We start from the raw sequence: 27,665 nt of genomic DNA on the forward strand, positions 1-27,665 counted from the left end.
TGGAGGCGCTGTCACCTGGGGCTTCACGGAGGAGCTTTCTGTGCTGCTTCTTTGCAGAAGTGCTACCGGGGCGAGCTGCAGATCCAGATTTGCCAGAGCAGCCAACGCCTGCGGGTGCCGGTCTTGGGATGTGGTCTGGAGCCACGGCTGGAGTTGAGCCCCGCAGAGCTCGAGCTGGGACCGCTGCTGCCACAGAGCCATGGGGAAGAGGGGACAGTGGTGGTGAAGAACCCCTGTGGGGTTTACTCACTGGAGTTTGACCAGCAGCACCTTGCTGAGGAGCAGGTGAGGGGGAAGGTCTGTGCACGCTCCTGGAGATTCCCAGCGCTCCAGCATTCCCAGGCTTGTGCCAGGGAGACGGGGGCAGCGCGCAGGGCAAAGCCCGGTGGCATTCCAGGGTTAGCCGGCTCTGCTGGCAGGCTGTGGAGGGACTTGGATAATCCCTGCCACTGGGGGGAAAGAGTATGGGAGGGGATGGCTCGTCTGGGGAGTCTGTTCACGTGGTGAAGGTCCAGAAACTCATGCTGTCTGTGGTTTCTCTTCCCTCTGTGCGCAGCTCCTACGGACACCTAAAGACGACAACAGCCACAACAGCTTGTTGCTGCCTCCGTGTGCCCCGGCTGAGAAGCTGACTGTTGAGGCCCAAGGAAGGGGCATAGAAATGAAGGTGAGATGAAATCTAAATGCTAAAAGTGCAGGTGGCAACCAGCATGGTTTTCTCATTTGCTCATCTCTTCCCCAGCCTACCATGGTTTGTGTTTCTGCCACGAGAGTGGCAGAAAACCTCTTCTCCTTCTTTCCTTTGGCTTGATATCAATCCCTCCTGCCTCAGGTTGACGTTGTGCATCCACCAGGAAAGGTGGTGAAGCTAGGAAACATCTGCATTGGGCAGACGGTGAAGAAGATCGTCACCATAGCCAACAAGAGTGCAGGCCCTCTCGCCTTTAAGCTCAGAGTCACATCCACCGTGCCAGAGTTGCAGGAAGCTGGGGTAAGTGCCATTCCTTCTCTGCAGAGCACTTTAGCGTGCCTGCAGGGAGCGATGAGCTGCTGTGGGTGGGAGGTAGTAGCTAATGACAGCTGTGGGCTGCCCTGGCTGCCTGTGCCTGCCCCGTCCTCCCTGCTGGCACTGCTCTGCCAGCAGATGCTTGCAGTGTGAATGCTTCAGCTGAGCGGGGTGCCAGGACTCCCCGAGAGCCACAAGTGAGAAGGCAGCACAATTCCTCTAACCTGTTTTAGACGCATAGGTCAGGATGCAGCCACATATTTTAGATCTGGAAAGGCGAGGGAGGTGAATCTTGAAAGAGGGAGGGTTACAGCTCTGTTGGAACTTCCATGAAAGCTTTAGAAGGCAGAGGTGACCTCACCGTGACCAGGTGGACACATGGCAGAAAACACCTTTGGTATTACCTAGGAATGCCTACGAGGGAATGAGTGGGACTGGGTCAGTGTTGGTGCGGACAGAAGAGGAATTGGAAGCCTCTTCCCTGAGTCTGGTGAGGGAGGCTCTGCAGCTGGCTTGCCAGATGAAATAGTCTCCACTCATCTCTTCGGGTAGGTTCTGTGCTTGAAGCCCAGCAAGGAGCTAAAGCTGAAGGCCAGAGGAGACACCTGCAAAGTGGAGGTGACCTTCTCCCCGAAGCGCCGCATGCAGCCGTTCAGCGGGGAAGTGCTGCTGGAGTGCCGCGGGCTGGTGCGCTCCCTCTTTGCGGTGCGGGGCTCCTGCCAGGGCAGCCTCGTGAGCTTGGACCAGGACCAGCTCAGCTTTGGAGCCGTGGTACGGCAGAGCTACACGTGCCGGCGCGTCGTCATGCGGAACGCGGGCGACGCAGGAGTCAGGTAAAGCAGGACCCCCCAGGCTCTCTGAGGGCTGATTGCTTGGATGAGGGTTGTGAGGAGCCGTAGTGTGCCCAGATAGCTCCTCTCTGCTTCTCCATCCCGCTGGAGAGTCGTGCAGCCATGGCCGTGCAGTCAGGCCCTGGCAGTTAGCAAGGGGGTACGAGCAAAAGCTCATTTAGAGATGGGTGCAGTGGGTCCTGCCCAGCCTGAAGCCTTATTGCCAGGTGGCTCAGCATCAGGCCTGAGATGTGGTGGGAAAGCCCACCAGAGACGGAGAGCCTCACGCTGAGACTTACCCTGCCTTCACAGCTCCCCGTGGCTAATCCTTCTTTCCTGTCCTTGTGCTTTCCTTGGCAAGGTTTTTGTGGGACGTGGAGAGCTTCCAGCCGGACTTTGCTATCAGCCCCACAAAGGGTTACATCAGGCCAGGGGTGGATGTCCCCTTCGTTGTGACCTTCCGCCCCTCGAAGCTGAGCCAGGCTGTCCAGTACGAGGGGCTGCGGTGCTTCATCCCGGGCAGCGAGGCGCTCCGCCTTACGCTATCAGGATCCTGCGTGGAGGCCCCTGGCACCAGAGAGGTAACCCAGCAGGGACAGGATGGGCCCCTGGACCCCAGCATTTGCGCCACATCTCTGCCAGGGCAGGAACTGAAGGACACTTGCGAGCGCAGACTCGCTTGTGCCGGGGTATCCCAGAGAGAAAGTGCTGGGCAGGACTGCCAGAGTTCCTGAGCCCTGTCATTGCCTTTCTCCCCTGTTCGAGGTGTTGCTCCTCCAGTGAGCAGCTCGGTTGTCCTGGCTCTGCACTGTAGCACCCGTGCCGTGGGAGCACCCTGCCGGGCTCTCCTGAGACCCTCCCCACAGAGCCACCCCGCTGTATCCCAGCACTGCACCCGCAGCCACACTTCTCCCCCGTGCCGGGCCAGGGGAGGGCATTCAGCAGTAGGAAGGGGCAAGGCATCTGCATCCAGCCCCTGGGAGGGGGTAGCTTGGGAGCAGTTGGCTCTTGCTCCCAAAGAGAGCATGGAGCTCCTCTTCATCCTGCCCATGAAGGAAAGGGCTGTGTGGCTGCAGATCTGTCCTTGCACAGCAGTTTCCTTTCAGGACTCCCCTGAAGTTTCCTTCCACCCAGCATGCGAAAGGCTTGTTCTGCTCCCTTCTTCAAGAACAACCAGCTTGATTTACTCCAAAAGCTGTGGCCAAAGTGTAATTTTTGCATGTGACAAGGAAAAGCTGCTCCCCGTGCTCCAGGTCCTGGTGTAGAGCCAGCGTGAGAAGAGTGGCAAGGATTGTGTGTACGACCCCGCAGCCTCTGTGCTCCTCTGTTGCAGACCCTGACTTTCAGCTGCAATGTGCGTGAGAAGCAGAGCCAGACCATCCTCCTGTCGAACCCGAGCAGCGAGGCCTGGACCCTGCAGCCCATTGTTGAGGGGAAATACTGGAAAGGGCCTGAATTTATCCATCTGGAGGCCAGGCAAAAAGAAAAGGCCTACCAGGTCACCTACAGACCCCTAACCATGAGCTGTGGGAACAAGAAGCATCAGGTAGGTGAGCTGTGCCAGCGTGCTGACCCTCGTGGCATGACCCTCGTAGGTCACTCTCCTTTGGGCAGGAGGTTGGCCGAGATGACCTTTGGAGGTCCTGTCCAAGCTGAAGGTGTCCTGTGCTCTCTGTTGGAAGCTGGGTTTTGTGGTGGCTGGGGGCCAGCACGGGCAAAGGGCAGATGGGAAGTCGGGACTGAGCACCAAACGTGTTGGAGCAGCTAACGTAAAAAGCCAGGCTTTCTGCAGGCCAAGAAATGAAGTTTGTTCTGCGTAGCTCTGGGTCGCTGCTTGTGGCAGCCCAGGGGGCTCAGAGACCCCCATGCTCAGCGCACGGGCTGCACAGGCTCTCCAAGCCCCGGGCACAACCACTTCTGCCAGCAGCACCTGGCTGGTGTCCTTCTGCAGCTTGCAGGGAGCAAGAAGGGCAAAGCTGCCCTGCAGTTTGTCAGTGCCGTCCTGGCCGTGAGCAGGCAGGTGGGAAACGAGAGAGATCTCTTGAGGGTCATGCAGGAGCTTTGGGAGGAGCCCTTCCTGCAGGTCTCAGGCTGGGCACATGGGGGTGACTGGCCCCTCTGCAATGTTTTCTGTGCCAGGCCAGCAACAAGCTCCTAAATCCAAGGGGTCAGTTCAGAAGGGCTCTGTGGTGCTGGAGCTGCCGGGTCCTTGTCGCGCTCCTTGTCCCGCTCCAGCTGGCCTTACAGTGGGCCAGGTCAGAGATTTCTGGCCTCAAGTCTCCAGGGTGCTCAGCAGATCTGTGCCCTTAGGGTCGCACGTGCTCAGCATCTCTTTAACGTACAGCCTGCGTGAGGAGTCTTGCAGCTTTCAGCTGCTGTGGAGGCAGAGGCAGGTGTCTGGGATGCACGGGCACCCAGAATGAGCATGGATATGAGCTTTCCATGGCCCATGTCTGGGGGCCCCTGTTGTGCCAGCTTACAGGCTGCTCTCTGGTCAGCGCTGTTGGGGCTAAGGCCAGCAGGACTGAGGCAATGGAGTTCATCAGGGACGGCCACCCCCTGCCCACGGCTGTCCCTGCGTGAGCACAGGCTGGCAGGGACATGCCCAGGTGAGTGGGGCCAGTAAGGGAGTGTTGGGATGTGCAGAGCAGCTCTGCTGCAGGGCCCGTGTTTCCTTGCTTTGCCCAGAGATGATGCCTCTGTGTCCTGTAGCTGTGCCGTGTCCTGTGGGCCACGCACCCGCTGACAAGCAGCTCAGAGCAGGTGCGACGCTGGCGTCTGTCTCCTCCTGCGCGGGACAGGGCTGCAGTCACAGCTCTGCCAGCTGGACGTGCTGAAAGCTGCCTCAGTGAGAGCCTCAGGCGTGGGACTGTCCAGGGGTGCTCCAGAGCCGACTTGTCCTATTCGTTGTCTGTAGGGCTCCATCTTCTTCCCCCTGCCGGACGGGACAGGCTTACGCTACCAGCTGGAAGGAACTGCTGAAGCCCCCAGGTGCTCAGGGGCCATTTCCCGGCAGGTTCCGTGCAGGAATTCCCACACGGAGCTCATCCCTGTGTCCAACTGGCTGCAGAGACCACAGAGGTGAGTCCAGCCCAGGGAGTCTGGCCTCATGAGCAATCCCTGCAGCAGCACAAGGAAGGAAGCTTCCAGTGCCTGGAAGCTCCCTCCTGAAAGCTTTTCCCTCTCCTTGGCTGTGTCTGGCCATACCCACGTTCTGCCTGTGCAGAGCCATCCTGGAGGGCTTTCCTCCAAGGGGGGTGAGAGCTGGCGCCCTGTGCCCGAGGCACTGAGGATGAGAGGGACTGTATTGTACCCCCGCACGATGGGTATCCTATGGGAGTCCTTCCTGTTGACCTTCACTGCGTCCTTCTCACCTGCAGGTTCCTGGTGGTTATTGACATGCTCAAACCAGAGAACCTGGAAAGCAGTTCCGTGCTGCAGGGGTGTTCATACATCGACGTGCCGAGCTCTGCGAAGAAGGACTACCAGCTCACCTTCTTCTCCTACAAAGAAGGAGTCTACAGGGCAAAGGTGAGTGAGGACACTGGTCTGCAGGGCCCTTCAAGGAGCTGTTGGCTCACTGAGAAGCTACACGCCCGTTTTCATACCTCCACGTGCACGGGTCCTATGAAATACCACAGGTGCTTTCTCTGGTCTTGCACTCCTCCTCGCTGGGTGCTCATAGCCATTCCTGGAAGCAGGGCGCTGAGCTCGGTGGGCTCTTCCGGGTCTGTTTTCATGTGTGGAATGAGCAGCACTTCCCTTTCTGTCTGATTCAGGTGACCTTCCTCAACGAGACAACCGGAGAGTACTTGTTCCACATGGTGACTTTCAAGGTGATGGCTTCGGGACCCATCGGCACTGTTGAAATGAGCACCGCCGTTCGGCAGAGAGTGTCCTCCACCGTCAAGGTGGACAACCCTCTGCCTGTCCCGGTGACGTTTGCCATCAACTGCAAAGTGCCGGACGTCAGCGTTCCACAGCACTTTACTGTTCCTGCACAGTCAAAGGTAGGAGCAAAGCTCCTCCGGCTCACTCTGCTCTCCCTACTCGTGGCCGGAGGGGGGCTCTTGGAGGGTGATGCCTGAAAGGAGCCATGTGGGGCCTCTTTCCGTGGTGGCAGCTCCCTGCCGATGACGTAGAGAGGGAGCAGTGTGCGAGAATATCCCCAGTGGGAATCATCCTGCGCTGGTGGAGTCTGCCCTGCTGCCCCCTGTAACACGCCGCCACTGGGCGTCACGTGGCAGGCCCTTGTGCCATGTGCCCCTCATTTAATGTGTTGCTTCCAGGTGCGAGTGGCTGCAGGACAAGCCTGATCCCACGGCCAGGTTGTCTGCAGCCTGCATTGACAGGAGGTGGTGTGTGCCCTGGGGGAGCACAGGGGCTTTTTAGGGTGGGCAGCTTCTGGCATCATGCTGGAGGGCTCTGAGCTGTTGGGATCTGTCCCTGAGTGAACCGTCCCCCAGAAGGAGCAAGGCTGTGCCCGAGAGAGAGGGAGTCAGAGCGGGGAAGGCAGCCCAGCCTTCAAGCGCTGCCTGAGCAGAGCAGGGACCAGCTGCCCCCTTCTCAGGCACACGTGTTCCCTGCCTGTGCCTGACGCCGTGGCTTTTTCCTTCCTTCCTCCCAGGCGGATCTTGTCTTGGAGTATCAGCCCCTGAAAACGGGTGAGAGCACGGGGCACCTGGTGCTCCAGAGCAGCGACTTGGGCTCTCTGTCTTACAACCTGCAGCTGAAAGCCACCTCGAGCAGGCCAGAGAAGCCCGTGTATTTCCGCACCACGCTGGGCTCCCGTCAGACCATCACCACCAAAATCCGGAATTTTGCCCAGCAGGAGACCGAGTACCTCCTACAGGTGAGCCCGGGCTGCCGGGGCTCTGGCTGGGAGGCAGCTCCTCTGGCCAGCACCAGCCCTCTCCACCAGGGGGTCCGAGTGCCTCTGGCGTGGCCTGGCAGAGCCAGGGTGGCCATGTGAGCCCAGGGGCCTTCCCACTAGTGTGGGCTTGTCCTCCCTTGCGGGCCCGTGTCTGCTGCCCTGGTTGGAGCTGCTTTTCAGGCCCCATGGTGCCTGGGCTTGCTTCCCGCTTGCAGCCCAGGTCTGGCAGTCTTGGGGCTTGGGTGCAGGGTTGTTCCTGCTGGGCACGTTTGCACACTTCTCGTGCCCATTCACCGCAGGCACTCACCAGGGCTATGGTCTGGGTGGGACGGGCCAGGGCCAGGGGACCATCGTGTTCTTCCCGAGGCGCTGGCTCTGCTGTTGTGACCAACCCCCCATGGTCTCTTGTCTCCCCTGCGCAGACCGACTGTGCCGACTTCCAGACGGCAAAATCCATCAGTGCGGCACCCGCCAGCGCTGGGGGCTCGGAGCTGAATGTGGAAGTGACCTTTGAGCCCTGCCACCTGGGCAAAGCCAAGGCCACGCTGCAGCTCAGCTCTGCACTGGGCGGGCAGTACTGCATCCCACTCATCGGCCTTGCGCTGCCCCCTGAACCCCAGGGCCCCTTCCTCATCCCAGCCGGCGGCACCACCTCCATCTCCTTCAGGAACGTCTTCCCGAGGGCCACGGCGTTCCAGTATGCCGTAAAGCACCCGGCCTTCAGCGTCAGGGCCCCCGAGATGCTGCGCGCCAAGAGCAGCACCACCATCACCGTCTCCTTCACGGGCGGCCCGGCTCCTGTCACCAGCAGGCTGGTGGTCTCTTGCCCTGGCGGCTCCTGGATCTACCACCTCCGGGGCCTGCCCTCCACCCGCAAGTGACCAGCTGCCCCTGGCCCTTCCCGCCACGTTCGTGCTCTCTGGAGCCAATAAATTCCATTTAGCATCCTCCCACACAACGTCCTTGTCTCTAAACGGGAGAGGCATGAATTCGCTGGATGCACAGCCGCTGGACAAGGAATTGGCTGGATGACTGCACACAGAGAGTCGCGGTCAATGGCTCAATGTGTAAACGGAGACCAGTGACGAATGGTGTCCGTCAGGGGTCAGTGTTGGGGCAGACCCTGTTCAACATCTTTGTCGCTGACACAGACAGTGGGATCGAGCGCCCTCAGCAAGCTTGCAGACAACACCAAGCTGTGTGGTGCAGCCGGCGCGCTGGAGGGAAGGGATGGCATCCAGAGGGACCTGCACATGCTGGAGAGGTGGCCAGCCTCATGAAGTTCAGCAAAGCCGAGTGCAGGCTCCTGGCCCTGGGTCAGGGCAATCCCAGGCACAGCTGCAGGCTGCGCAGAGAAGTGATTCAGAGCAGCGTGAGGAGAAGGACCTGGGGGTTGGAACATGAGGCGCTTCAGCGTGCGCTTGAGCCCGGAAACCCCCTGTGTCCTGGGCTGTATCACCAAGAGCATGACCAGCAGGTCAAGGGAGGTGATCCTGCTCCTCTGCTCTCATGAGACCCCCACTGGGAGCACAGTGTACAGTTCTGGTGTCCTCAACAGAAGGACCTAGAGCTGTTGGAGCAAATCCAGAGGAGGGCCATGAGGATGCTAAGGGGGATGGAGCAGCTCCTGTACAAAGACAGGCTGAGAAAGCTGGGGCTGTTCAGCGTGGAGAAGGGAAGGCGGGGTGGAGACCTCATAGCAGCCTTCCAGTATCTGAAGGGGGCCTACCAGCATGCTGGGGAGGGACTCTTCATCAGGGACTGTATCAAGAGGACAAGGGGTGATGGGCTTAAAGTGAAACAGAGGAAGTTCAGGTTAGCTAGAAGGAAGAAATTCTTCACTGTGCGGGTGGTGGGGCACTGGCACAGGTTGCCCAAAGCAGTGGTGAATGCTCCATCCCTGGCAGTGTTCAAGGCCAGGTTGGACGGGGCTTGGGCACCATGTTCTTGTGTGAGGTGTCCCTCCCTGTGACAGGGTGTTGGAACTAGAGGATCTTAAGGTCCTTTCCAATCCAAAGCGTTCTACGATTCTGTTATTCTCTAAGATTCTTTGGGAAAGCGCGGTTAAGACTTCAGTCGGTTCCACTTAAAGGTAAAAATTTGAGAATGAAGACCTTAGGCCCACTATAGGAGAGGATCTGGTTCAAGACCGTCTTAAGAACCTGAACGTGCACAAGTCCATGGAACCTGATGGAATCCATCCGCGGGTCCTGAAGGAGCTGGCGAATGACGTTGCTAAGCTACTGGCCATCATATTTGAAAAATAATGGCAGCCAGGTGAAGTTCCCGACGACTGGAAAACGGGAAATATAACCCCCATTTTCAAGAAGGGGAAAATGGAAGACGCGGGGAATTACAGAGCAGTGAGTCTCACCTCTGTGCCTGGTAAAATCTTGGAGCACATTCTCCTGGACAGCATGCTAAGGCACATGAAAAACAACAAGGTGCTTGGTGACAGCCAGCATGGCTTCACTAAGGGCAAATCCTGCCTGACCAATGTGGTGGCCTTCTATGATGGGGCTACAGAATTGATGGACAAGGGTAAAGCAGTTGGTGTCATCTACCTGGACTTGTGCAAAGCGTTTGACACTGTCCCACACGACATCCTTCTCTCTGAATTGGAGAGATATCAATTTGATGGATGGACCACTCGGTGGATAAAGAACTGGCTGGACGGCCACACGCAAAGAGTTGTGCTCAATGGCTCGATGTCCGGCTGGAGACCGGTAACGAGTGGTGTCCCTCAGGGATCGGTGTTGGGACCGGTCTTACTCAACATCTTTGTCGCTGACATGGACAGTGGGCTTGAGTGCGCCCTCAGCAAGTTTGCCAGTGACCACCAAGCTGTGTGGTCCGGTTGATATGCTGGAGGGAAGGGATGCCATCCAGAGGGACCTTGACACGCTTGTAAGGTGGGCTGATGCCAACCTTATGAAGTTCAACCATGACAAGTGCAAGGTCCTACACCTGGGTTGGAGCAATCCCAGGCACAGCTACAGGTTGGGCAAAGAAGAGATTCAGAGCGGCCCTGCAGAGAAGGACCTGGGGGTGCTGGTCGATGAGGAAATGAACATGAGCCGGCAGTGTGCGCTCGCAGCCCAGAAAGCCAACCGTATCCTGGGCTGCATGAAAAGGAGCGAGACCAGCAGGTCGAAAGAGGTGATCCTGCCCCTCTACTCTGCTCTTGTGAGACCTCACCTGGAGTATTGTGTGCAGTTCTGGTGTCCTCGACATAAAAAGGACATGGAACTGCTGGAACAAGTCCAGAGGAGGGCCACGAGGATGATCAGGGGACTGGAGCGCCTCCCGTATGAAGATAGGCTGAGCAAGTTGGGGCTGTTCAGCGTGGAGAAGAGAAGGCTGCGTGGGGACCTAATAGCAGCCTTCCAGTACCTGAAGGGGGCCTATAGGGATGCTGGGGAGGGACTCTTCATCAGGGACTGTAGTGACAGCACAAGGGGTAAGGGGTTAAAACTTAAACAGGGGAAGTTTAGATTGGATCTAAGGAGGAAATTCTTTCCTGTTAGGGTGGTGAGACACTGGAATGGGTTGCCCAGGGAGGTTGTGAGTGCTCCATCCCTGGCGGTGTGCGAGGCCAGGTTGGATGAAGCCTTGCGTGGGATGGTTTAGCGTGAGGTGTCCCTGGCCATGGCAGGGGGGTTGGAACTAGATGATCTTGAGGCCCTTTCCAACCCTAACTATTCTATGAGTCTATGACCCTGGAAGGGAGCTTGGGCTGTCTCAGCGTTGGCTGGCAGTTGAAGGTTATGAAGGAAATAGCAGGAAGCTCTACTAGTGGGCTCCTATTAATGATGTCAGCTGTGGTAGAGCTTTTGTAAGAGGTTTCCTTTAGTTAGAGAGCTTCTGCCTTGGTGCCTTCAGCACACAGGGGTGTCACGCCTGAGGTGTATTTGCCTGAGCTCTCCAGTTTCCAGCTGGATTCGTGGCTGGACATGGTGCGGGACATGTTTTGGAGTGTTTCCAGAGGCTGGCTGCCTGGAGAGCCAGTTAGCACTCGGGGCTCATATCCTCCCTGCCTGTGTTGTAAAGGCCCAGATGATGAGTGTTGGTTTCAAAGTGAGGGCTCCACGTTCCCCGCCAGGCAGGTGTGAGGATTTGCTTTGCCTGTGGCCCCGAGTCTCATGGGAAGCTTTTGTTTCTGGCAAACGCTGTGCTGCAAACGTGTGAAGCTCCTGGCAGCTGAGATGCCCCGGGCAGTTGGGTGGCCTTGTGTGGTGCGTGTGCCCGTGTGCGCAGGCTTAATGGGTACAAAGTCATCGACGGGCGCTCACCAGGGACAGCAACAGGGGTCACCCCAAAGGCAGGCTGGCCATGGCCCTGGTGTGGCGGGGCTCCTCGTGGGCCAGCAAAGTAGGAATTAAATGGTTGCTTTGTAGTCAGTGCGGAAGCTTTTTTCTTTCCTGCTGAAGCAGGGAAATTCTTGGCTCATCTGCGGTGTCTCCAGCAATTTATGTGTCGCTCACGGAGCGTGACCAAATGCTGCTGTAAGGTGCACTTTAGCCCTGCTGCAGGGCTTCACTGCGGGGGAGACATTGAAGGCGTCGGGGGGCTGCAGGGATCCGCAAGGCTGTAGCTTTAGCAAGGCCCTGCGGTGGCCGTGGAAGCCACGTGTGGCCCTCGCCTATTGTGACGTACAGGGGAGCTGCTGCTGTTAAATGCGAGCAGCAGCCGTGGCCCAGTGAGAGCAGGAGTTGCTGAGCCGCTGAGGCAGGAGCAGGCTTGAGCTACTGTCAGGCTCTGAGCTCTGCTTCCTCGAGGCGCTGGTGAAACCCTGCCCTAGCTGGCAAAGCCAGAGCGTTGAGGAGAGGGGCTGGGCAGCCCAGGTGCCAGCCCTGTCCTTTGCTGCCCAGGTTCCCCTGGCTGTTGGCAGCCCAGCAGCAGTTAGCTGCTGTGCTGGTGGGCAAGAGCCACACCGAGGCGTCCCTGGGCGGCTCCTGTCCCTGCAGCTGCCCACAGCTGCCGAGCAGCGCGAGGGCATTCAGGAGCCAAGGCTGGGCCCCGCACGGAGGAATCCTCCAGGAGAAGCGTGAATCACCCGTGCTCAGGTAGCGTCTGGCCCTGGGCAGGGAGGAGGCAGCTCCGCTGGCAGCAGGGATGGGGCAGTTGTGTGATAGCCGGCAGGATTTAAACATCCCTGGGCTAAGAGCAGGGCTGGGCAGGTAGAAGGGCTTGAACGGGCTCTGAAATTGCCGTGCAACTTGCAGGGAGGGTAGAGACTTGGAGCTAGGCTGTAGGTCCTGCAGCAAAGGGAGCCTTGGCTGTCTGAGGTGGGGAGCAGGGAGCCGTGGGGTGGTGGGCTGGAGGGGTGCTGTGTCCTGGTGGCTGGTTTGTCCTGCCCCTGCAGGGAGATGTGCCCGATTGCTCCGTTGTGCTCCTTTCCTGCTCCTCTGGGAGGCTGGTCCCTGCAGGCTCTGGGGCTGTGGAAGAGCCTTGCTCCAGGGCGCGGGGGGAAGCTGCTGGGCTGGCTGGGCTGTGGAGGTTGGAAGCCCTCTGGAAATAAGCGTTGTGGGGGCGACGACAGGGTTCGTTTCAAGTGAAGTGAAATCACAGCTCGGAGAATTGGAACGAATAAGGCAGTTATTCTTAAGACCCGGTAAGAAACCACTGAAACCCAGCTTAATGCTGGATCATCCCCATTAGGTTTCTCCCTTGAAAAGGAGTTATTTCCAGCTCTAAATCCCAGCTCTTGCTGCAGCAGGTCCTCCTGTCCATAGGGCAGTGCAGAGCTCTGGAGTTTCTTGCAAGGACAGAAGGAAACGGTAGCCTTGTTTCCTGAAGCCGTGGAGGGCCCGGCACCACAAACACGTGCCGTGCTGTCGCTGCCTTGGCAGTAAAGGAATGAAGTGATTGCCTTGCTTGCAGGGTGTGGGGAGCAGTCGAGGGGCAGGGAATGGCCATCTTTGCCTAGATGCTGTCTTGCTGTGTACAGCAAGTGCACACAGCAGAGGTGATGTGGAGCACAGGGAAGCAGGAGGGAATATCATCCTGGATTTTACGTAGCTCTGAGCTAATTGCTCATGTGCCTTCGATGGTTTCCTGCTTTTTTCCTGCTGTGGCAGCCTGGAGTGCCTGGAGGGAGCCTGGAGTTTGGGTGTTAACAAGTGAAAATTAGGGCGTCCTTCTGCATGGAGAAATGCTCTTGGGCAGTGGGGTGATTTCCTGCCTGGAAGGAGCCGTTTTTGCCAGATAATCTTTGTAACGTGAGCCAGGCAAAGGAGCCTTGAGAAACTATAGTTCTTAATCAGAGTCTTGAACTCTGTGCTGACTTAGTTAGAAACATCATCAGGCTCCTTGCAGAGAGGGTGAGAAGTGCCAGTAGCGCCTGGTGCGTCTGTGTGGCTCGTGGGACTGCCCCCAGAGCAAAAGGCTGTTTTGGCTCAGGGTCTGTTTGTTGTGGGGTTTTACGTCTATGAATGGAGCCTAAATATGGTCTAATCATGAGTGAGGGTGGGGAGGCCCTGTGTTCTCCGCTTAGGAAGGATGCCAGAGGCTGGAGACACAGCTGTGTCCTTTGGGTGTGCCAGGAATGGCGAGGCCCTGGCACAGGTTGCCCAGAGAAGCTGTGGCTGCCCCATCCCTGGCAGCGTTCAAGGCCAGGTTGGACGGGGCTTGGAGCAACCTGCCCTAGTGGAAGGTGTCCCTGCCCGTGGCAGGGGGTTGGAACTGGGTGAGCTTTAGGAGCCCTTGCCTGAGGTTGCGGAGTTCCAGGGTTCCATGGGTCCAGGGTTTTAAGGTTCTGGGGTTGTGGATTGTCCAACTGTTGCTTCTTCCAGGCGACCTCTGCGACATGGCCAGTGGCAAGACCCCCCGGCCCATGAGGTCCTCCAGAAGGGCGGATGGATTCCAGAGCAGAGTGGTAGCATCTCGTAATCCGAAGCTGGTCAGAGAGGCAGAAGAGTCTCTCACCACCAGGCAGAGGCTGGCCAGCCCTCGGGAGATGAGGCGGCCCCGGGCTACCCAGCTTCGGGACATGGGTGAAGTCTCCCATCAAAAGGTAGCCTTTCCCTGCTCTTCTCCTTGCCGTTTGATGTGACATTTGAAGAGGGCACGTGCTTGTGGCAGCCTTGCCTCCAGCTTACCCAAGCAGCTTGGTGATGAGGTCCTGTTGTCATTTCCAAGTGGTGGTGGTGGAGTTCTTTCTGCTGGGGGAAAGGCAAAAAACACATTTCTCCAATGAGCCATTGAAGTCCTGGTCTGCACAAAGGCAGTGGAACCTCTGCTGCAGTGGGTGGGTTTTGCTGGGCAGAGAAGAGTGGATGCGCTTTGCCTGGATCAGTGTTCTCTTAGATGGATGTTCAAAGCTGCTTTTCTTGCAGGACTGCTCAGTCTAACACACAGTCCAGGTGGGTGGATGACTGAGGTAGGCTGTTGAGCAGAAAGCTGCCAGCAAGAGACCTGATGTAGCACATCGGTTACGGGTTGCCCCAGGCAGCACAGGAGGTGGGAACACGTAAGACGGGCGCCCAAATAACTGGCAGTGCTACAGCTACTGGGCTCGGCCTGAGCGTGGCTTTTGTGGAGAAGCGGGAGAGCTGCCTGTGTCTCTCGAGTGACAGCAGTGCAGCTGGGAGAGGGGAGAGCAAGCAGGGAGGAATTATCTCCAAGTACTGCCTCTGCTGGGTCAGCGTTTGGTCTTTGCGTGCATTTTTCAGAGCTGCTTCTGCAGCGGTGTTCAAGAAACGAGCAGTAAGAGAATACAGTGAAGCATCAACTTAAAGCTCGTGGGGAAAGGGGATACGAATTGCAGTCTAGCTCAAGTTGCCCCGTGATGCTGAGACTTCAGCTGAAACTTCATCCCCATCCAGCATTCACCTCATTTGTCTGTTTCCCTCCTGCCCTGTTACTTTCTTGTTGGCCTTTCCTCCCTGGTACTGGTGTCTTCCGACTGGTTTCTCGGGTCTGCATCAAAAAACCAAAAAGATATTTGGGATGCGTGGGACTCAGTCTCGCTGTCTCAGAGGGAAGTTCACCTGCAAATTGTTTCCTGTGGAGGCTCCTGGAAACTCCTGGGTTTTGCTTGCTCCCTGAGTGCTCGTGACTGTTCCAGCAAGCGTCTGGAGCTGAGTGAGCCCCTTAGCAGAGGGCTCTGCTGGAGGTGGGCGCTGCTTTGCCTTTTGGAGAAGGCAGCCTGGAGAAACAGCCTGCAAAAGAGCTTCTTAGCTTGAGGCTGCTCAACATGGTCCAGAAACGTTTTGTGAGCTGAGAGCGGAGGTGGGTGGGCTCCCATCTCCTAGTGTGAGCTGGGCAGATGTACTCACCAAGAGACTGTGTTTACTGGAGATCAGTGTGGGATCTTCATTCGTTAATCTTTCTCCCAGCAGCTGAAGCTCTCTCTGCTCTGTCTTGCATCTGCAGTTCTCAGCAGTTGGCCTGGACCAGAGGTTGTTCCAGCCGTTCCCATCGGAGGTGGTGTTTGAGAACTACGTTCCCCGCCAGTTCTACATAGCGGCGCTAGCTCTGAGGAACATCGACAGGGTAAGTGCTGGGCTGTGGAGGCTGAGCACTGGGCTGGAGGAGGAGAGCAGTGGAATTCACGTGGTGTGCAGCAGAGCAAGTTACCTGCTGCAGCGCAGCGCATCCAGAATAAAATGTCTCAGCAGCGTGATTCTGCAAGATGGGGGAAATGTTGCCATGCTGGGGATTCTGCCGCTGGTTTTGGCCGCGCACTGGTGGTAACTAAGCCAAAGGAGCTTTCTGAGCCAGCATGCTTCCCCTTGAAAGCCCTGGACTGATGGGAATGTCGAGGGCTGGGCAGTGCTTGCCTGCTGTCATGCTTTACCGCGAGTGTGCACCATGTCCCGGTGGCTCCTTGGTTAATCTTGGTTTCTGGCAGGGCATGTTTCCCTCTCTCAGCCTGTTGAGCCCCCTGTGTGCAACTCCGTGTCAAAGCACAGGGCTTGAGTTTTCTCCACTTTGTGCTGGAGTAAGTTGTAACTCCTGGCATTAGCACTCCAGGCTGAGTGTTTTGGAAGAGCAGGAGAAACAGGCTGGCTTAGCAGCAGCAGTTAAAGGGGAGGACTTGAGGTGCCACTTGAGGCTCCTGCTAAGCTTAGTTCGGTTCTGCTCAGGTGTTTCTAAGCCAGCGTGGCTGTGCTTTCTCTTTGGAGAATCCCAGCACAGGCAGGGTAATGTGCTCCTGAAGGTCTCCAACTTGAACGGGAAAGATTGTGATCCTGTTGAGATTTCCTAAGAAGAATGAGCAGGGAGAAGTTGAGAAGTGGCAGCAACTTTGTTCTGCTCTGCTGTAGAGGGGGAAATGGAGACCTTTTGAATTTCAGCTGGGGAAACGTTTGCTCCAGTGAGGCATGTGCCAAGAGCAAGCTGGTGGGAAAAGACAGGAGGGAGGAAAGGGGCTGAGTTCAACGTCCTGTCGCGGAGCGCTTTCTTCCGCACAGGGATTCTCTTGGTACGTAAGAGGAAGTGTGCTGGAAGCAGAGAAAGGTGAGAAACAGGCGTCATTCAGGATCCGGTTGTGTAAGAAAGAGCAAGACGTGTGTGTGAGAGGAGGGCACAGCGGGGAGCGGGGGGGAGGTGGAAGTGTGCAGGTGAATTAACGCCCTCCTCAAATCTCCCTGTTGGGAGAAACAAAGGAGGGGACAAAAGGAGTGACACCGTCAGGGCTTAATGTAGGGGGAGGAACAGCAAGAGAAGTCAAAGTATCTCCTGAGATAACAGGTTTTACAGGGACGTGGTAGAGCATGGAAGAGCCTTTGGCAAGGAAGGATGAAGGTATGGTCCCTCAGTTACTCCCAGAGAGTACTGTGTCATTCCTGGTGTAGCTTGGGCATACTGGGAAGTTGCAATGTGGGTACCTATGCCCAAGGGACACCACTGGTGTGGTTCACAGTGACTTTGGGCAATCTTTGCTGCAGGTGTGCCCTTTGCTTATTAAAATGGGCCTCAGCTTCTCTTTTCCTACTGCTCTGCTTCATTCCCACTGTGCCTTTTGGCTTCAGCTGCTCCCTTATCCGTGCAGCACCTCAGAATGTTTGCCTTTGCCAAGTACCAGCAAAGAGGCAAACAGTGAATTTGCTCTATTCGTGCTTCCCAAGTGGAAAACAACACCTGCATTGATGTTGGTGCCATTCCCAATAAAACGTAATAGACTGGTAACAGCTGCAGCTTGGGATTTCTATGCCCTGTGAAGGGGAGGCAGTGTGTGAACTGTTGATTTTACCCAAAATGAATCAGTTGTGAAGCTGGTACAACCTCAGGCGTCGGAGAGCCCTGGTGTAAAAGGCAGATCAGCTCTAAGGAAAACCCTTGGCATATTTAAATGCACAAAGATAGAGATGCTAATCCCAAGAGAGTTCATTATGTTCTAATTTTGCTGGGTTTTGGTCATGCCCTGGAGAAAAGGAACATTGTGCTCTGTCTCACGAGTTTCCCACATTCCTCGGAATCCTACTGATGTATCCTGCGTGGTAGCTGAGGTTGTCTACCCCCTAAAACTGCAGCTAGCAGCAATGTGTAACAGAGGCAAAGTGTAATCGAGCCCAATAGGTGCTCTGTATTCACTCCGATACGGAAGTGCTGCACTCTATGCTTACTGCTCTTGCCTACTTGCTGTTGAATTGCTTTCCTGTCTTCAGGCTGCTCCTCAGCACCCTCAGAGGCATCCTGGGTGGCTCTTGCTGAAGATCTTTGCCACCTGGGCTCACGTGCCAAGGGACTTGGCGACCAGAACGTGTGGCTGCAGTGGGAAATGGGCTCCTGGAGCTTGCTGCCCCAGGGCATTGGTGGGAGCAAAGGGTGTTTAGAGCGTCCAGGGCTGCCTTGGCCATGGGTCACCAGGCTTGGGTCAGGGGTGCAGAATGAGCCTCCATTTTTTCCAAGGCTCGTCGTGTTCATCAGTGGAGCTGCCTGCCATTCAAAGTCTCCTTGTTATGCTTTCTGAGATGAGATTGGGTGCTGGGGCGTTGCTGCCTGTGTGCTAGAGAATGTCTGTTTGCTGTCTCCGTGCCTGTGGTATCCATCGTAGAGGCACGTTGGGTGTTCTCATCTCTGCACCAGCCTTTCCTTGTATTACGGATCTCCCTTGCTGCTTTGCAGCCCCCTTTAAATTCTCTTAGCCATCTGCTTCTTCCTGGGGTTGTTCTTTTGTCTTCCTGCGCTCGTCCTTTTGCTCTTGAGGTAAGCTTTTATTCTCAGGAAGCCCAGAGTGTCTGTGGTCTGCTTCTCTTGCTGGTCCACCGCCATGACTAGCACCGCAGCTTGACCACCCCGCTCCACCCTGGTGTGTCAGAAGTGACTTCCTTCCCTCCCCGTATAACGCACGCTGGTTTGCCTTCAGATAATACATTCCCCCTCCAGAGGTATGACTGCATGGATGTGTGCAGGCAGAAGCAAGCATGTTCTTTGGGCTTGTTGAATACGCAGGTGACTTGAGGTACTGCATCTCCTTCCTGCTGCCTTCAGAGCAGGGCGTGTTGTTCCTACTGTCTCTGTGCTGCAGCTGTGTAGCTCAGCAGAAGGGATTCAAGTCCACCCTCGTGTGTTACGTGCGTGTAGCTTCAGAGCTAAAAGTGTTTTGGAAAGGTGGTAAGGAAGGATGTCACATGGCCTGTCCTGGTCCCTTCTCATGTTTCCACAAGCAACAAAATCCTACTTGTGTCTTCCCTGCAGGTTCCTCGTCTGCTGAACGTCATCCTGGGGAACTCTCCTTACTTCGAGTTGATCAGCCCGAGTAATGAGGACTATAAGGTAGCACCGGGCATGTCTTCAACCTACCGCATCCTTTTCAGACCTGATGAGGACAAGGTGAGAGTGGAGGTCCCGAGAGATGGCGCCTTGAGGGGAAGGTGAACCTGCAGGGCTGGGTTCCAAAGCAGGCATGTGGTGTGGGTTTTGAAGAAGTGGCCTGCGTTCAGTGGAGTTGCACTGGATCTAGACCTGGGGGAGACTCTTTCCTGGGGGTGAAGGTTGTGCTCCCATAGGCTGGAGGCTCTTGCCTGTTTCAGGCTGTTTTCCCCTTCAGTGGTGGAATATTTAACGTAACGTCTGTTGGCTTCAGGGCTGAGAGTCTGCTGCCTGTGCATGGCCTTTTCCTCATCTTCTGTTTGCTGCTTAAATGTAGTTCAATACTCTGGCCTACCCTCGGGCAGCATGCCTGTAGAAACTAAAGAGGATCTGCCCCATGGTCCCTGGCTGCCCCTGCTTGTGAAATAATCTGTAATGAAAGGCCATGAAGGTAAAAAGTGCATGTCCATTGCCGAATGCTACTGTGAGAGTCACAGAAACCAGCAGCTCTTCTTCTGCCATGGGCATGGTGCTAAAGGCACTGTGCTGAGATTGTTTCTCTCCCTGCAGGATTATTTCGACGAGCTTATCATCATCACAGAGAGGGAGAAGTTCTTTGTGCCTATCCGAGCCATAGGTGCCCGAGCCAGCCTGGACTTCCCTGAGCAGCTGAACTTCTCCGAGTGTCCAGTCAGGTTCAGCACCCAGAAAACTCTGCTGGTGCGCAACGTGGGGAAGCGGGAGGCTTGCTACAGCATCACCACTCTGAGGTAAAGGAGCTCATCCCTTGCGCAAAACGCTGTTGCGTGGTCATGGGCTTGTAAACTGTGAGAAAAAGGAGGCAGAGCATCTGAGGTGCTGGAGATGGGCAGGACACGTGGGGTTTGCCATTGCTTGCAGTGTTTTGAGAAAGCTCTGCAAGCAAGTTTTACACTGCAGTGGTGTCTCCAACGCAGCATCTTGCAGGTCTGATGCTGTTGGGTTGGAAGAGGCAAGGTAGGAAGGCAGCTTGACTGCTGAAGAAGGTGCTGTGTGGCAGAGGACAGTTCGAGGGGCTCAGGTCACGGATCCCAAACACAGCCTCAAGAAACAGGCAAGCAATGAGCTGGTGAGAGGCACCACCACAGTAAATACCCAGTGAAGTCTAGCATCTATTTGCAAGGCGCTTGCCAACTACTCTACTGGGTAATAGAGCGTGTGTTGAGAGCTCCTTGACAAGGGTTTTAAGAGTTCCCGAACTTCGGCAATGAACTATTTCAGTCCCAAGTTGCAATAAAGAAATGGGAAGCATTAGGAAAGTTTTAAGTGAACTACACAAAAAAGCAGAATTCTGAGTAACTGGATTGCACGTGTGCAGAGGTGAAGAGCTGAGAACTGAGAACTGGGTGCAGAGTGTGGGGGGCTGCGGTCGTGGTATACCGCGGGATCTTCTGAGGTCTGGTTCTCTTTCAGCAGGGAGAGTCACCCGCTCTATTTCTGATCCTGGATGTTCTGGTTTTCTTGTACCGACTGTGGTTTGCTTGCTCCTTGCTTGCACAAGTGAGCTGAAGCGAACTAGACTGCAAACTTAACGGAGGGCCCGGATCTCCCATACAGTCCTGATCTCTCTCTTTGTGTTGCAGCCCTTTCTCTGTGGATCCCTCCATTGGGACTCTTGGCGTTGGAGAAGCGATGGAAGTCACGGTGGAATTCCACCCACCAAAGACCGGTGTTTATACGAGTCCAATGATCGTTCACTATGACACAGGTAAGCGCGTGGTGCACCCTCCGTGTGTCCTTCGAAACAGAGCGGTGTCTGCGCTGTCTGTCATCATCTGGTGGCTTCATTGTCCTGTTGAATCCCTTCTGCAAGGTTCCTTCACGCTGAGTAGAGCAAAGCTCCCCTGCTGGCTGCCAGATATTCCTGTGCTGGAATATTTCAGCCTGTAACAAGGCAGGCAGATCTTCCTGCGCACGGTGCACCGGGGGCGATGGCGAATATTCTGGGTGCTCCATTGCAGAAGAACTCACAGCAGGGAGCCTGACTGAAAAGGAGATGGCTTTTAACGTGCAAGAGAGCTCTCTGAAGAGCCTGCAACCTGTCCCCTAGAGCTCTCCTGACGGGTCATTGCTTTTCATCCCGATCTGTTGTGTTACAGTTCCTGGGAAGGCCTTTGAGGTAGAGACCCTCTTCTTGTGATGTGCTGCATGGGTACAGTTGGTGCTGTGCTGAGAGCTGGGCCATGCTGAGGACTTGTGACCAGGAGGAGCAGTAACTGTGGCAGCGGTAGCCATTAGGGTGCTCTGAGCTTTGCTGTAGCCTGGGAATGATTCTGTAGAAACCGCCTTGTTAGCAGCAGTTCTTTAGTGGTGAGGTTTATGAGCAAGCTGCTGCTAGGGCTGGCTGGAGTCAGTAATGTGAGGGTGCAATGATGTCTGAAGGTAGGTCGTGAACACCACCTTGGAGAAACACTTTGAAATGGCTGTGCTGCTGTGCGTGTTGCTCTGGTGCTGGAAGTAAGTCTCCAGCCTTCCAGAGGACACTTACCCTAGTGAAGGGACTCACTTCTCCGGTGGTGAAGTGGTAACAGCAGCACGTTTGACAAGGAAGAATGTGCGGGCAGTGGTGAGGCACCTGGCTGTGACCGTAGCAGGAGCCAAAGAAGGAGTTGGCAGATGGATCCGAGGGCCCAGTAGCAGCCTGTTGAGTGCAGAGCTCAGCACAGAAGCTGCTCTGTAGTTTCCATTGTTGTTTCTGCCCTTCTCCATTGCATTTCAAATGCTCCCGCTTGGGTTCTGAGATCAGAGCTATGCCCAATATTTCAGGACCAGGAGATGAGGATGACACGACACTGGGGGCATCTCCTGCCTGCAGGAGACCCTGGGCAAGGCATGGCTGAGGTGGCGCTCCTCAGCATCACTGAGTGACTTGGATGTAGAATTCCCTGTGACCTGAGTGGGATGGCAGCCCAAAGGGCACCCGGGCACATCTGAAAAGATACAACTCCGCGAACGACCCCCAAAATAAGGTGCCTAAGGTGGTGCCAGGACATCCTCATGCTGTAGCATGTGCAGCTGTCAGGATATGCTAAGTGTCCTGATCCGGGGAACTGCTTATGCAGCTCAAAACTGCAGCTCTTTCTTCTGTTGCCTGCAGATTGCTCTATTCCTTGTACTTCCGTCAGCAAGTGAGATGAGGCGAGACTTGCTTTTGCTTTGTTCCAGGTGAAGATGTTCACAAAAGCCTTTGTGGAACAGCTGTAAATGTCAACATCAGGCTTGACAAGAGCTCCTTGACAGTTGAGAAGACTTCTGTCACGCTGTCAAAGCTAAGATCCCTGGTCATCCACAATCAGAGTGCCATCACGGCCCACTTCCAGTGGAAGCGTTTTGTTGATCAGGAAGAGGAGGAGCGGCAGAAGCTGAGGTTTGTTTGAGAGATTCGTCTCAGAAAGATAGATGCCCCAGGGGAAAACTAACACACGGTCTCAGAGGGCTGTTGGGGCTTTTGAACGGATTAGGGCACGTAAACCCATGCACAGCGTGGAGCTTAACCTTTGCCATTGCGGTCCCAGCCGTGCTACAGCTGAGGATGATGTTTTGGGGAGAGAAGGTTGAGTGCAATCACTGGATTGCCTGAGAGGGCAAACTCACGTTTGGGAGCGGCAAACTATTGAGTTCAGAGATCCGTGCACTACGGAGGGTCCATGAGGCTGAGGAAGGTGTCAGCACTCGGTACCTGGGACTGCACTGAGCAGTAGCCCTGAAGAGCTGCAGGTGGCACAGCTATTGTGATACTCTAGCAGTTTCTTCTTTGATAAGCTGGCAGGCTCCTTTTCCAGTCACAGGCAGGGTAGAGTGCTTGGTTGGCCCAGAAGGTGGAGGCCGTCCTGCCGTAGGCTGGGGAATTGCCTTTCAGTGTCCTGGTTTCTGGCCCAACGAGGTGTTTCTCCCCTTCCTCATAGGCTGGGCAGATGTGGAGGGCTCTGCGGGGAAGGGAGGGCAGCCAGGACTTGGAAGTGCTTTTGGGCTTCAGCAACCTGTGTCGTCGTGGTGGTGAGAGATGGGGCAGGTTCTTCCAAGGGTGTCTCTGGCAAAGCTTTGAAATTGCCATTTCAGGCAGCAGAGAAACACTCACAGCCTGGGGGGATGAACTGGAAATGACACTTTAAAGCTTATGTGACTTGGGCAATCCTTGTGCGACTTCTCAGGCTCAGATGGGTGCAGATATACAGGAGTTAGTCTGAACCCAGAGCTGATCAGGAAACTGCCTTGAACTGCAGCACTTTTCAAGGGCTTTGAGCACATCAAGTTCAGCGTAATTAGGTCAGAAATGCCTCAAAGGCCAGAACTGGTTTTCCACTGTTGTCTGTTTTTAATGACACAGTGTGTGAGTTCTGTGCAAACGCACTGAGTTAAAAGAAAATCTCGTGAGCTTGCCTTGATTCTTCCCTGGACCATTTCTTTAGCATCTCTCCCCACCTGCCTGTCTCGGACTGGACCCTGGGTGATCCTCTGTCCCCTCAGAAGCCACCAGCTTTCCCCAGAGTTCACTTCAACCTGATTTTTTACGTATGAGACTTGCTGTCGTGCCAGTCTCTGTCCTTGACTCTGAGCACGACGCTTGGTTCCTCCTTACTCGTAGTTTTGGGGATGGTCCAAGGTAACCGTCCTGCTGTCAGAGAAGCTTTTGAGATCTCAGAGGAGAGAGGGCCTTTTCCTGAGAGGAGGCAGTGCAGGAGCCTGTGTTGGGATGTGACCCCAAAAGACATGGCCCATTAGAAGGTGTCCCTCCTGCAGCGCTTTTGGGGATGTGATTCTGGCCTGCTGACGGAGCTTGAGTTGAGGGCTGCTCACGCCAGTGTGTGGAAGCCCTCCTCATGCACAGCATGTGCGCGAGGCTCAGTGTGTGTGCAGCAAGTAACGTCCTTGCCTGTTTCCCTTCTCTTTGCGTTTGGATTTAGCTGGGTGATGATCGTTCACACGGCGTTGCCTCGATTTGCTGCACGTGGAGCTTTCCCCTGGTCCCCCAGTGCTGTCACCCGCTGGTTCTTCATGGCCAGGGGACTGGAGCGTGAAGGGGGGACAGCAGTGTGCCAGCAAGGAGCAACCGCTCTGCAGCAGGGCTCCCCTTTCATCTCCCGCTTGTGATCTTTAAACACTAGAATGATTTCTGCTGCAGCCGCCAATAAAGGGAGAGGTTAAGTGCATCACAGCTCTGCAGTGGAGGCCAAAACGAGGGAAAAGATGAGGTGGTTCAAGATTCCACGTAGGGTTTGCATTCAGAGATGCTGGTCCTGACTTCTTTACTAGGTGATGCTGGGCAGAGTCCCTTCGTCTCTTGGCACCTCTGTTTTCATGCTCAGAAACCCATTTGTGTCACTGAAGTGATGGGATGCCCAAATCCGTTGCTTTGCTTTGGAAGTGCACCGGGATCCTCTGGTGGAAGGCAGTGCAGATACTGTCTCCTCACCCCTGTGGGTGCAAAAGGGAAGGGGAAAAGTGTGATGCTGGTAACGAGCAGCTGAAAGCCAGTTGCTTCTCCCCTCCCAATGCAGGAGGCTTTTTCTTGAGGGCTGCCAGCTTTAAGAAACCTCTTGTTAGCTCGTCAGTGAGGAGTAAAACTCCTTGCTGTGCTGGGAAGAACGGCAATAATGGGATCCATGTGGGAGCCTGTGTCTCAGGGTCAGCCCTGTGCTGAGCTGCTGCTCTTCCTCGCCGAGTGCTTTGCTGCTCGTGCACTGACACGACAGGCTTTGCAAATCTGCTGCTTATTCAATTATCTGCTTGGTTCGTCTCTCCCATGGCACAGGCTGCAGAGGCTGGAAGAGGACAAGCTGGTTGATGTTCCTACGGAGCACGGGCTGGTCCCCCCTCTCAGAGAACACCCTTCCCTTCCCATCTGCAGCTCCCAGAACCAGGGGACAGAGGTGCAGGGAGGCTCCATGCCTTTCTGCAGTGATATTTTCACCATTGTGCCCATGGTAAGTGATGGCTGAGAACCTCCCTTCCTGCTGCTCCTCCTCCTTCTCATCTCTGAAGGAGGTCCCTTGGCAGATCCCACATCAGCTGCTTGATGTGCCAAGAGAGGAGACATCCGGTTTCTGGTGAGGCTAGGGGCACTTGTTGCAAAAAGCATTTCTGAACAGCAGCAAGAGCCGACCCCAGGCTGGGCTCTGCTGCAAGGGCTGTGAATTAAGGGCACTTCATGAGTGTCCTCACAGTGTTCAGAGGTATCAGTTATTCTCTGTAAGGACACATTCCCACGTAGCGCGCGGGGGTGAAGAAAGGACACTGGTGCACTGTTAGTTCACATACTGACCTGCAGAATGCAATGGTCCTGGGTGGAAAGGAGGCCAAATTGAGCCCAAGCACAGCAATCCCTTCCTAAAACCTGGATTTATACCACGTCTGAGTCTCCCTTCCAGTGTCGTCTGTGAGCCTGGACACGAGGCTGGCAGGTTTAAACGGGCTTTTTGAGTTCAACTGCAGATAGGTAGAGAAAACTGCTCACTTTCCTGGTGATGCCAGCAAAAACCCCATGGCCTTCAATCAGCCAGAGCCTGCCTTCTGAGTATTTGCATGGTCTTGAGATGAAGAATGGCTGCTGTCTGAGCAGCACAGCATCCCTTCTCATCTTGGAGTAAACCCTGGAATAATCCCAACCTCTTCTTTCTTTTACAGTGGGTGAAAGTAGTTTATTTTTTCTATTTTGTTTTCCGAGGAAGGGGCTGCTGTTCTCTTCTTGGTTGCTCCTGCAGCCCGTGTAAAGCTGAGAGGTGCCTTTCCTTAAACCAGTTGCAGGAAGTGAGAGCCTATAGAAACCAGGGATGCCTCCTGAAATGTGTGGCAGGGCTTCCTGGGACTGAGCACCAGTGCCAGGATCCTCTGCGAGAGCAGCAGAGAGTTGCAGAAACTGGTAGCGTGGCCCAGACTTAAATCCGCGAGCAAGAGCTCAGTCTCTTCTGAGGGGAACAAACTGCCCCTTCCGGGTGCCAGTAAAGGCGAGGGACTTTGGAAGCTGCTGCTTCCAAGCTCTCCTGTAAATCCTGTTGACAAGCGTTGCTTGCTCCTTGCTCTTTGCTGATGCTCTAAATAAAGGCTTCCAGGGCTGCAGTGGAAACAAGAATGTGATGTTTGAAGATAAATGGTTTGCTGTCACTTCTGTTTCAGGAGGGAGATGTCTTGCCCAATTCTTCCCTTGAAATCAATGTGATCTTTAAGCCCAAAGAAGCCAGAGTCTACCAAGAGACAGTCTACTGTGACATCTCAGGTACAGCTCTTTCCTCCTGCTCCTGTTCCCACAGAGGAGGTAGAAACACTCTTCCAGCCCACTCGGACCTCATGTAGTTCTGGAGGGCTCAACAGGGCAGTGCTGGCACACGCCGCTGTCACCGTGGTTCCCGGTGGTCTCCTGTCGGAGGCCAGGGCTCAGGATGCCTGGCTCTGCCTTCCTGATCCCAGAAGTGACCAAGCAGTGAAGGAATAAGCTTTCCCGCCATGGCTTTGCCAGCATTTGCAACACAGCTTTAGTGAAGGAGCACCAGGCCCCTGTAGACCAGTTACCTCCAAGATGAGTCTTTGTGGCGTGGCTCTCTCCTCCTTCTCGTGATGCTCACTTTGTGTGCAGAGTAGGCTGGGATGGCAGTGAGAGCTCATCCAAAATTTGAGCCAGGATTCAGGCACCTTAGGCTGCTTCAGTGGCTGAGAGCAGCCTTCAGACTGAAGATCTTGTGCTCTGTCATCTCTAGCAAATGTAAGGGAAAGGACCCACCTTGGAGTTTAGCTGTAAGCCTTGAGGTCTCGGTTGCCTTTGCACCAAGGGATGTGCACGTTAGCAGTACATTTATGGCTTATGTGATCTGCTCAGTGAGAAGGCTGGTTTCCCATGACTGGAGAGAGAGCCTTCATCGGGGACTGGAGAGATAAGACAAGGGCTGATGGGTTCGAGCTTAAACAGGGGAGATTTAGTTTAGATATACAGAAGAAATTCTTTCCTGTGAGAGTGGTGAGGCACTGGAAGAGGCTGCCCAAGGAAGTTGCTCCACCCGTGGCAATGTTCAAGTTCAGGCTGGACGGGACTTGAAGCAAGCTGCTCTAGTGGAAGGTGTCCCTGTCCATTGCAAGGGATTGGAACTGGATGATCTTAAGGTCCTTTCCAACACAAACCATTCTGTGGTTCTCTGAGACACCGGCCCAGGGGGTTGGTTAGAAATGAGAAAGCAGCCACAAGGCGCATGTCCTGAGGGACGAGATGGGTCCCGTATCTTCTCCTGGAGCATCTAGAGCTGGTTCCATCCAGCCCAGGGACCAGCAGCAGCACTGAGACAACCTGGAAAGTGCCGCGTAGCAGAGGGAATTGCACTCACAGAGATTTCCCTCCACAGGCTGTGAGACCAGGCTGCCCCTGTGCATCAGCGGGGAAGGCGTCGGGCCCCAGGTCCAACTCAGCTGTGACCAGCTGAGCATCGGGGAGGTGACTGTTGGCTCAAGCCACAGCTACAGGGTGAGCAGGACGGGGCGCAGGGCATGGGGTGGATCCGGATGGCTCCCGGGCAGCAGCGAGCCTCGTGGAGCTGTGGGATGGGTCTGAATCAACTTGGTGGTGCTGAGCAGGCGCTTGGCACTGCAGGTCAAGTGGAGTGCTCTGTGTCAGGGGAATAAGCCCAGAGTGGCTCTGTTTGTGTGAAGTTATCCCTGCTTTGCATGGAAAAAAACCCCGAGGCAGAACTCGTCCTGTTGTATTTGGCAGCAGCGCTCAGCATCTTCTGCCTTTTACAGATGTTAATTGCTAAACTAGAAAAGAAGTGAGCCTTCTGTAAGCAAAGAGGATTCCTCATGTATTTCCATGTTGCCTTCTCGCTGCTGCTGCAGGTGTTCCTGCTCAACAGAGGAGTTACTGAGACTCCCTTCAGCGTGGTCCCTCCGGAGAGAGCTCTGGGCTCCTGCTTCACCTTTGGCCCCCGGGAGGGCATGCTTTTGCCTTTTGATCATCAGGCCATCTGGATCTCCTTCAATGCCAGTGTCGTGGGGCAGTTCACAGAGGAATTCCAGTTCAATGTGAAGGGATCCCCTGAGCCTCTGACGCTGACTGTGAGGTGAGGAGGGTTCTAAGAGCTTGGCGGCCACATCTGTAGCTCTCCCTGGGTAGTCATCTCCCACCTACCTCATTGAGAAAGAAAAGGCTTGTCTGAGGTCTTGATCTTGGCTCTCATCC

The 27,665-nt window shown here is 55.3% G+C and overlaps 3 protein-coding genes across 3 annotated transcripts in view; all 3 read left to right on the forward strand.

Annotated features, from left to right (window-relative positions):
- The window catches only part of LOC136005888 (hydrocephalus-inducing protein-like), a gene marked incomplete at its 5' end in the record, with an annotated part of 47,953 nt that extends 41,801 nt beyond the window's left edge, over positions 1-6,152 (forward strand). The window contains 8 exons of the mRNA XM_065663778.1: positions 58-222; positions 1,625-1,839; positions 2,198-2,390; positions 3,170-3,382; positions 4,754-4,917; positions 5,217-5,367; positions 5,616-5,810; positions 6,126-6,152. Coding sequence (XP_065519850.1) covers positions 58-222; positions 1,625-1,839; positions 2,198-2,390; positions 3,170-3,382; positions 4,754-4,917; positions 5,217-5,367; positions 5,616-5,810; positions 6,126-6,152 — 1,323 coding nt within the window. The remainder of the gene's footprint in view (positions 1-57; positions 223-1,624; positions 1,840-2,197; positions 2,391-3,169; positions 3,383-4,753; positions 4,918-5,216; positions 5,368-5,615; positions 5,811-6,125) is intronic.
- A 332-nt stretch (positions 6,153-6,484) lies between these two features.
- Positions 6,485-13,548, forward strand: LOC136005889 (hydrocephalus-inducing protein-like; the record flags this gene model as incomplete). The annotated part of the gene is made up of 3 exons (XM_065663779.1): positions 6,485-6,688; positions 7,132-7,524; positions 13,504-13,548. Coding segments are annotated over 3 exons (642 nt in total), but the record flags the coding sequence as incomplete, so codon positions are not given.
- An 86-nt stretch (positions 13,549-13,634) lies between these two features.
- Positions 13,635-27,665, forward strand: part of LOC136005890 (hydrocephalus-inducing protein homolog) — a gene marked incomplete at its 5' end in the record, with an annotated part of 40,813 nt that continues 26,782 nt past the window's right edge. Inside the window, 6 exons of the mRNA XM_065663781.1 lie at positions 13,635-13,724; positions 15,086-15,205; positions 18,356-18,490; positions 19,040-19,239; positions 20,092-20,216; positions 21,674-21,864. Coding sequence (XP_065519853.1) covers positions 13,635-13,724; positions 15,086-15,205; positions 18,356-18,490; positions 19,040-19,239; positions 20,092-20,216; positions 21,674-21,864 — 861 coding nt within the window. The remainder of the gene's footprint in view (positions 13,725-15,085; positions 15,206-18,355; positions 18,491-19,039; positions 19,240-20,091; positions 20,217-21,673; positions 21,865-27,665) is intronic.

This window comes from Lathamus discolor, chromosome Z (genome assembly GCF_037157495.1).
Source record: "Lathamus discolor isolate bLatDis1 chromosome Z, bLatDis1.hap1, whole genome shotgun sequence".
Lineage (NCBI taxonomy): Eukaryota > Metazoa > Chordata > Aves > Psittaciformes > Psittacidae > Lathamus > Lathamus discolor.